Source organism: Pteropus medius, unplaced genomic scaffold (assembly GCF_902729225.1).
Source record: "Pteropus medius unplaced genomic scaffold, Ma_sr-lr_union100, whole genome shotgun sequence".
In the NCBI taxonomy this organism is placed as follows: domain Eukaryota; kingdom Metazoa; phylum Chordata; class Mammalia; order Chiroptera; family Pteropodidae; genus Pteropus; species Pteropus medius.
The window spans coordinates 8,434-17,909 of record NW_024350319.1 but is presented as its reverse complement, the minus strand read 5'-3'; the positions used below and the strand labels follow the sequence as shown (position 1 = coordinate 17,909).

Sequence of the window (9,476 nt, the reverse complement as noted above, 5' to 3'; positions counted from 1 at the left end):
AGATATCCAGCCAAATGCTTATAATCTTGCTCTCGGATTCTGAGAGTTCTGTCTTTATCTTCTCAATAGGTACCATGACATCTCAGTATCACAAGGCACATGGCAGTGCTTTGCTATTTAAGATCTCCTGAAAATCATCTTCCTTTCCCTCCTTCCAAGTTAACCATGTCAAGCTTACTTTATCCACCTCAGAAGGATCCAGGGCTCAGCTGACCTTGTTAAGATCTGAAATTATACTCTTGAGTGTAAGGATTCTAAACCTAGCACAAAGAACCTAGCCAGGGCACCCAAACAAAACACAATACCCTCCTCCCCCTCAAAAACAAATTTCTTTTCTTTTTTAAATCAAATAAGCATTTTATAGTAAAGGAAAAAAAAAGACATCAAGAAATAGTAGCTTATTTTACTTTAATATCCCAAAACATTTGTGTGAATGGGACTATGTTGCAAAACAAGGCAGAAATCTGTAGACAAGTACGCCTCACTCTGAAGAAAGAATTGATTGGACAGAAGGCACCAGAAATTGCATTTTGCTAGATTACATGTAAACAGTAAATTGCAGGGGGAGGCGGGGGGATTCACCAAGGAGAAAGGAACTTGCACTGTCATTTCATAGGCACATCCTGAGGATGAAAAATGGCCTCATTAGCTGATGCGCAACCTATATCTTACATTGTAGTGTAAACAGAACTTGGTGCCGAGGAGACAAATACCCTCACAGCAGCAGTGCAAAAGTGCACAAAAAGGGACTGACATTACCATAAGCCCCCGGGTCCTTTTTTCTCCTTTCTCACATGGCTTCTATGGGCATCGCAATTGCCAATGCTTTGCAAATGTACCATTCGTCAACAACTGATTAGTGGAAAAACTGAATGCTAAAAAGTCTGGGTAAATACACATTGTTTCTGTCAATGCTCTTCAATCAGATGACTTGGAGGGTCCTGGGGTAGAGAGACGTACTGTATCTGGCCTGTCTTCTTAGGTAATAACAGTTGGTGCAGTGCGTCCCGTCCTTTCCTGGAGTTGGGAGACCTTCAGAGCAATGGAAATAAGTGGGGCCAACATGACCTGAAGGAGACACAAAGAGAAGAACCTTTTCCATCACTTTCTCTAGACACAGATCCATAGTTCCAGCCCTAACTTGGCCTTTGAGTTACCGACCCATAAGTCCGACTTCCCACCCAGATATCCCAAAGGCTCCTCAAAATCTACCAATCAGAAAAAAAAAAAAAGAAGACATGTTCTTTCCCCCAAAAGCATCCTCTATTTCAGTGAATTGACACCACGGTCTATCACATAAAGCAACGAAGAGTCATTCTTCGTACTTTCCTCTCCCACATACCCCTTGTCCAAACTATCAGCAAGCCCAAGTTTCTTTTATCTCCTAAATATCTCTCAATGGCACCCATTTCTCCCCATACCAGTGTCATACCTCTTGCTAAACCAACATTCTCTTTTTTACCTGGAACAATGCTACTTCCACATCCACTTCTGCATCCTCTAATTCGTTTCCCACACTGTACCCAAAGAGATCTTTTCAAAATGCAACACCACCCTCCCATCTACCTCTCAGTTAAAAAAAAAAAAAAAAAAAAAAAGTTCTTGTTTAAATAAATAAACACATTTAATATTAAAAAAAGAAAACCACTTATCTAGTTGAACAGCCCATTTTACAGATGAGGAGACTGATATCCAAAGAGGTGATCTGACCATGCGACTCAAGGGCAGAGCCAAGAGTAGTACATTTTCTGCTGCCCTCTGTTGCTTTCTCTCAGCAATGTCCACCAACTCGTGACACCTGAATGAAAGCTGGGACACCAATTCCGCATGCTGACCACACCACGTGCCATTTCCCCATGGAGCTCCAACGGTCCCAACACAGTGCTGAGGCTGTGGCCCAGCAGCTCCAGAGTAAGGTAAGGCATCTCTCCTGGGCCCTGTGGGTGCCCTGCATCCTTCAGTGCCCTCCCATCTCCTAAGGAAGAAACTTATCTTTCGTTCATTCTCTGTATTTACCATGTGCCAGGCATTAAGACAAAGAAACACAATTCCTTCCTTTTTTCCTCTTTATTATTATTATTATTATTATTATTATTATTATTAAAATTTACGCCATTGCCTTTGGCGTAAATTTTAGGAATATCTGCAACACAACAGGGGTCTGGCAATGACTGAAGCTGGAGCCTGGACACTGGAAAAATTGTAGTGCAGTATCCTCTCACCTCCTTCTTTTTGTATTAAAAACAACTATGTAAGTGCCACTCTTTCTCAAAACCTAATCCTATGTGCCAGGCTCAGTTTTCAAAATTCTGCATCCACTGTCTCCTTTAATCCCTATAATAACTCTGTGAAGTAGGCAACACTCTGCCACTTCACAGACAAAAAAAAAAACCCCAACACTCAGAACACTGAAATGACTTACCCAGGGACAGACAGCTAAGCGGCAAAATCCGAATTAAAAGCAAGATCTAATTCCAAAATGTATGCTCAAAACCACTGTGCCAGGGATTTCCAAGTGAGTTTCACAGGATTTTAATTAGGTGTTAGAAGAAAAAAGGCTTTGTGGAAAATTAAGCGTGGCGAACACTATTTAAACAGGTGTCTTTACTGCAAGTCTTCTCAGAGTCTTTAAAGGGTGGTGCGTGTTGTGAACTGCCAACATGAAGCTAATGGTCATGACACTTCCTAAACATTTTTGGCTATGGAGCTCTGATTGGGGAGCATCTGTCAGGACAAGAAATGCACATGGGGAAATTCTCCCCTGTGTGCTACTGCCTCCCCTTGGTTCCTCCACTTGGGTGTCTGTACTCCAAGTTCTCTGTCTTGCCCCTGGCTCCCTCCTCACTCTGACATACTTCTGGAGACTCTTTAGGTGGGGCTAGGAACCCAAACCACCAGGTTGCAAGTCTGCAGAGTTTTTCATAAAGACGTTTCTTGCTGGGTCATGAAACTATCTCTTCCTCTCCATCAAATCTAGAACCAGGTGTGTTCTGCCAAGGCAGACAATCAGACCAAGCAAAGAGGCAAAAATCATCAGTGACGAACCAGAACACTAGCTGAGGGGCTCATTTAAGGTTTAGTTATCCTGAATCTGCCACTTATCAGGCATGTGAACCTATTAAATGTTATTTAATATTTCTGTGCCTTAGTTTCCTTATCTGTGGTAGGGATAATAATAGAGTCTCCCTCAGTTGAGAATGAAATGAGTATTTCCATGTAATGGGTTTAGAACAGAGCTTGGCAAGTGAAAAATGCTCAGATAATTGTCAGCTATTACTGTTGTTATGACATACTGAAGGAGACATGCAGGAAAGTGAGCTCACCTGTTTGGTCATTCTAGAAATGGGCTGTGGTAACACGGGCTTGATGGAACCACCATCATTCCTTCCAAAGAATTAGTCGGGACACAGGGCTTGGACATTACCTGGGGGTCCTGGTAGATCTTGGCGATGTCTTTCTCATAGCTGTCAATGTACAGTCGAATGGTGGCCCCCGCACTCCCAGTGCCACTCAGTCGAAAGATGATGCGAGAACCATCTGCAAAAATGAGCCGAAAGCCCTGGAAAAGAGAAGCAGAGATTTTTTTTCTCCCATATGCTTGTAGATTGAAGGCTGGAAAATTACAAGAGGTCCATTGGAGATGTAATTTCATCTATACATGATCAATTAAGGGATTAGATCCTTGATAAATGGCAGCAGCTGAGCCCCATGAGCCTGCCCTTGGTCGACCTGTTACCACATCCAGGCAATGGGGGTTGAGCTCTTGGGGGAGAAGCATTCACAAGGTCGGGCAGGAGAACTGATCCCAGAAAGGCTGGTGACAAGAGGCCCGCCCTCCCCTCACTGCTTCCCTATGATTTATGAACTAACCATTCCCATTTGGAGCCACTAGATGCAGAAACAAATAAATAAGCAACTAGATGCAGAAATTCAATCCCCAGATGAGAAGGGAAACATGGACAGAATGGGCTGAAACCAGAGCAGATTTCAGGCAGAGGAGAGGAAGAACTCTTTGCAAAACACTGATAGAGAACCACCAACAGAGTGTCACAAATGGCAGAGATTGGCTACTCCTGATCTAGTGAGCAGGATCCAGTGGCCACCGATAACTGAGGACCTAAAGTCTAGCCCCTCCACCTGCTGCCCTCTCCTTCCCTACCCTGACTGCATCTCTCATCTCCAATAATCTTGCTTCAGAGGAAAAGGTTGGGGACTCCTGGGTATAGATATTCTGTAGACGAGGTAAGAAGGCTGTGCAAGACCCTTCAGTCTTTATGAGTCTATCAATTCCTCAGAGCTTTGCATAAAGCCAAAGGCTGACCAGAGGGAACTACACTACACCACCCTCATCAGCTATGCGTCACCAAACCCCACTCAGTGTTTGCCATTCAGCAGCAGGGACAGCAGATGAAGCACACAGGGGACATTTCTGAATTAGTCATCATGGGAAGATATAGTTAATTCCATTCACCATGTCCTGCTTTCTACAAACACAGGGGCATTGGTCTCCTCCCACAGCTTCACTTTAAAGCTTCTAAATTCTTTGCACTTGATTGCAGATGCTAGATATATTCCAGAAGATTTCCCCTCCTACCTGGTCTTCCATCTAAATGCTCCGACTTCATTAAAGAATGTGGAGCTGCTGACTTCTTCCTCGAAGAGAGCAGAGCCTGTGCTCACGCCGACACCCCTCCTCCCTCCTAGCAGTCGCTGGATGCAGTGCGGGTTGGAGGTTACTTTTCCTAAAAATCTGTTCTCGCCCTGCAGGCTTTAGTCCAAAAACTTCTGCTCTATTCTGCTCTGCCATGCCCTGGACCCCACGCTCCATTTTCTATACCTACACCCCTCCTCCACCCCAGGTCTCTCTTTTCTAATTATCTCAGACATAATTTACAATCATCCATACTGGACCCAAAGTTCTCACAGATAGTGAAAAGGCATAAGGAGGAAAAGCCACAGTGCTAGAATTTTGAGGAAGAAAGACCTCAGGAACAGAGGGCTGCTGTGGCCATGCTCCATTTACTACCTGCTCTCCAGAGATCAATTTTAAATAAACCCTGCAGCCCCTTTCCTCCACCTATCAGATATCTTGAGAAGGACCAGACCAAAAATCTAGGTCTATCAGAGAAAAACAAACTGGAAAGCCATAGCAGAATCGGCAACTTCCTCTTCATTATCCTTGTTTCTAAATTATTAGAGATGAGTCCGTTCTGTGATAACAACAACAGAACCAGAGGAGAAAGAACTCTAGGCTCTGAGTCTGTGAGAAGCCTGGAGAAGGGCTGACCCAGCCTGCAGCCTTGGTCCCTGGCACCCAGTGAGGGAAACCTTAACAGCTCTGTCTCCATCCAGACATGGTCCAGGTTCTCAACTGTGATGTCCTGCTACTCATTGCTATGTCAGGGTTGGATACAAGTCATGTGCTGCAGGTAACAGTGATTCTGTGAATGGCTTTTCTATTTTTTTCTTCTTCAGAAATTAGAATATATCAGTCTATAATAATGATACTCTCATGCTGGCTTTCTGTTATAATTTCTTGAGAGAAAAGAGGGGAGTTGATACCTAAGACAGAAGTTCTCCACTTCTTCTAGATTCTAGGGCTCCTTTCTGCACACTCAACACGACATCTTGCATATGATTCTGGAGGGTACAAAAATCCCTCAGGAGTCTAGGCTAAGAATCTCAGAATGAGGGCATAGAGGAATGCAAAGAATCAGGGCAGAAAACATTTTCCCAGTGAATACATGTGCAAGTCATGTGTGACCCAGTAGAAAACCAGTCGAGAACAGCAACCCTAGAAAAACAGGGCAGCAAAGGAGAAATGACCAAGGGACCTTTTTTTGTTTTCCCTTGAGATTTCAGAGATGAGGTTCTGAGGCCTCTCTCCTACATACACATACATCTGTTCCTACCTGATTTCTTGCAATGCTTCCGTCCACTGGATCACTGTATTCAAAGTTATCGACCTTCTCCACGATGTAAACTTTGTCACCCACTGAGAACTGTTTCCCCACAAAAGAGCGATCAGATATCAGGGCCTCCAAGTCTTTCATCATTTTGTTTGCGCCCTCGGCTTCCACCTCCTCATAATCATACCTGGAAGAAGTCATGAAGTTGAGGCCCATGGGCTGACACCAATATATAACGGCACTTTCTTCATCATTTGTTTGGCCCTTCCCCAACTTAAGAAGCTGGCGAAAAGATGAGTTTGTCAATCCCTGGGGATGGAGCAGGCCAGGGATGAAAGGAAGGGTATGGAGGGTTTCAGGGAATGGCTTAGGAGCTTCTGAATAAGCATAAAACTCCCATTTTGGCTTTTCTACAGAGTAAAGCTCTAAGAAGCTTCAAAGGCTTTTGAGAGATATTATCTAACACTTAGCCATCACATCCTGAGGAGGTAGAATTAAAAGCAATGTTATCTCTAGAGAATTCTGCATAAAGCAACACATGACTCAGGCAACTTCTCTTTCAAACTCCTGGAGCTTCTTGGGGATCTGTGCTGGCACCACTCCCAGTCTGGGACCTGCCTGAGGCTGCTGAGACTTTGGCTAAGGAGAGTTCCAGTCTCCACAGGAGCTTCCTAAAGTAAGGCCAAGTTTTCACTGACCAGACGAAGAAGCCAAACACTAACTCTTTATATCTGAAACACTTCTGTCCTTTCAATGAGAGGAGATTCTGGTCCAAAGTGCTTTGGGTGCACCCTGACAGAGGAGAGCCGGTGTTGATGCAAAAGGACCAAGGCAAAAAGTACATCGCAAATGAAATTCTAGGACTACTATTTTTCCTCCAAGAATTATTCTTGACTTCTTATGAGGTTAAAAACTCTTACAGGTGGCTTTTCTTGACCTGTAACACACCCTCTTGAGAGAGTTATTTTGTAAAGGCTCAATATAGCAGACTCTATATTTATTTGCAATAGTGAAACAAATATGATATGTGCAAGATGACACCTCTGAGACATGAGAAATACTAGGGAATTAAGGCCAGCCTATTCTGGCTCCAGGATTCTATGAATCAAGGACAATAGTCCCCTTAATCTTTAAGTCAGTTCTTTCCCCTAGTTAAAATGAAAAACAGCACGAAATTACAACCAGGTGTTTGTGCTTTACATCTGTGACCTTTGGATGTTCGGGGGGAAATGTTCTATAAATCCTAGGCACAGAGGGGTATAATGGAAAGAATCTGGGCTCTGGAATCAGACAGAACAAGCTACGTATGAATCCAGCTTCTACTGGTTACTAACTGGGTGACTGAGCAAGTTGCTTCATCTCTCAGAATCTCAGCTGCCTTATTTATAACTATTTTGAGGCTGACATGAAACAAATGTACAAAAGTGCCCAGCACTTTTGTTAAATAACACAGGGTATAATGGAGTCTTAACTAACAATAAATGTAGGTTCTAAAGATTTTATTTGTGACATTTATTGCAATACTCGTTTAGCATTTATTTGAAATTAATAAAAAATGTTAAAATCGTTTTCAGATGGAGGCTTTTAACTAATTCAAAAGTGATCCTTTCTCTGAACAACTCTTCCTAACATTATTCCATTCTGGCTACTATTCCCTTGTTAACTCATTCATTTATCTATTCAAAGCATATTTACAGCATCAACTGTGAGTTAAGTGGTGATACCATGGAGCACAAAAATCTTTCTTTTTTTTTCTTTTCTTTTTTCTTTTCTTCTCTTCTCTCTCTCTCTCTCTCTCTCTCTCTCTCTTTCTTTCTTCCTCTTTTTTTTTTTTTGTGATCCTGGTTTCATGATACTCTAGGCTCTAGAGAGTTCATGACTGCCGTTCTGAATTACCAGGTTTTTCTGGTTCTTGGAAAGTAGAGATTCTTGCCTTGGTTCCCAGGGCTACTGTGTGGTTATTAATCACATGGCAGTTATTATTTATACCTTTTACAAAAGAATAACTTGAAGGAGGAAGAGAACAATGAACTTATCCAAAGTCAATGAAAGAATTCTGATGAAGGAGGCCAAGTTGCTTAATTCTTTCTTGACTACCCAGAGATCATGGACTATTAAATCTGGGATGTATTTTTTAAATTCTTTAGTCTAACTCAGCTATTTTATAGAAAAGGCAACTGAGGTCCAGAGAAATTACGACTATATATTCTTTACAGATAAACAATGTACCTAATACCTTATTTCTCATACTTCTTTCCATAATTAGAACAGTGAGGTCCAAGAGAAATTGTTAGATTTTTATACTTATTGAGGGAAAGGCAAATTGAAATTAATGAAAAGCACCACTGGTAAAAAGAAAATAAAAGTGAATGCTTTTTAAAAACAGAAATATGCATGGTGAAAAGAATTGCTAAGTAGTCTAAGTATTTTATTCAGTGCCTGGCAGAAAGTAGGTACATAGTCAATATTTGTTGAATTAATGAATATAGTATTGACAACTACACAGCCTTTGGGGACCTATTTTAATGAGTCAGAAATGTTGATTTGGACTAAGCATAATCATTTCCATAATTTTAGAAAAAAAACTTCCATACTTTTAGTACCCCAGAGTTTATAAAACACTTTCAGGCTCAAATTTCCTTTAATTCACTCAATGACTGGACTGTTTTCCCATGTCTACAAATGAGAAAACTGAGTACAGGATTAGGTTGAATAACTTCCCAATCTATTAAGGGGCAGAAATAAAATTTTAATCTATTTTTCTGAATCTAAATCCACCGCAATTATCATGTCCACCTGATGGATACATTTAAAAGGCTTACAGAACATTTATTCTTTTGAATACGTTAACTAAATTTTGTAAGCCTCCTTCTTTATGGCTAATATAAAAGTTGACTTCATCTTGACCCTGACCGAATCATTTTAAAATCCCCAATTAGTAGAGGCTGGATGAACTAGAGTTTTCTTATCACTTAAGACAGGAAAGAATTTGTAGGTAAGAGAATTCTCTCCGACAACTTCCCTACCTTACCTCGTACCCCAGCCAGGCTGTAGCTTACCTGGTGAAGAAATTCCGGCCATACTTTTGCCAGTGATCTTTGAGGATGTCCTCGACACTCTGTTTGCGGGTGGCTAGAATGGAGAGCCAAGCAAGGACCGCCCAGAGTCCGTCTTTCTCACGAATGTGGTCAGAACCTGGTACGGGAAGAGCAAGCACCAATGAGAAATGTGGTTGCTCCAAAATATTTGGAAATAAACTCAACAGTAAACATGTAGACTTGACCAAAGAAGACATAAATCTTTACTGAGGAACTTGAGTACACGGAAGGAATCACATATTGAATAAAACAACATAATATTGAAAAGAAGTGGTGCTTTCCAAAGTAATCTGTAAATTTAAAGCAAATGCCAATAAAAATGTCAGTGGAATAATTTGGTGTAATTTGATATATTCAACCATAAGGTATTAATGTGAGTTAAAAAAAAACGAAATAAACTTAAATAAACAACAGAGATTATGACCAGTGTAAATTTTCAATAATTAAAATAATCTGATAGTTTAATGGA

The 9,476-nt window shown here is 41.4% G+C and overlaps 1 protein-coding gene across 1 annotated transcript; it reads right to left on the bottom strand.

Moving 5' to 3' along the window:
- Positions 1-391: 391 nt before the first annotated feature.
- LOC120583172 (phosphoglucomutase-1-like) lies at positions 392-9,219 on the bottom strand. The gene is made up of 4 exons (XM_039838482.1): positions 8,969-9,219; positions 5,913-6,096; positions 3,425-3,559; positions 392-1,068 (listed from the first exon to the last, which is right to left on the bottom strand). The coding sequence occupies exons 1-4, from the start codon at positions 9,202-9,204 to the stop codon at positions 979-981; spliced, it is 645 nt and encodes a 214-aa protein (XP_039694416.1). The 5' UTR covers positions 9,205-9,219; the 3' UTR covers positions 392-978.
- Positions 9,220-9,476: the final 257 nt, after the last annotated feature.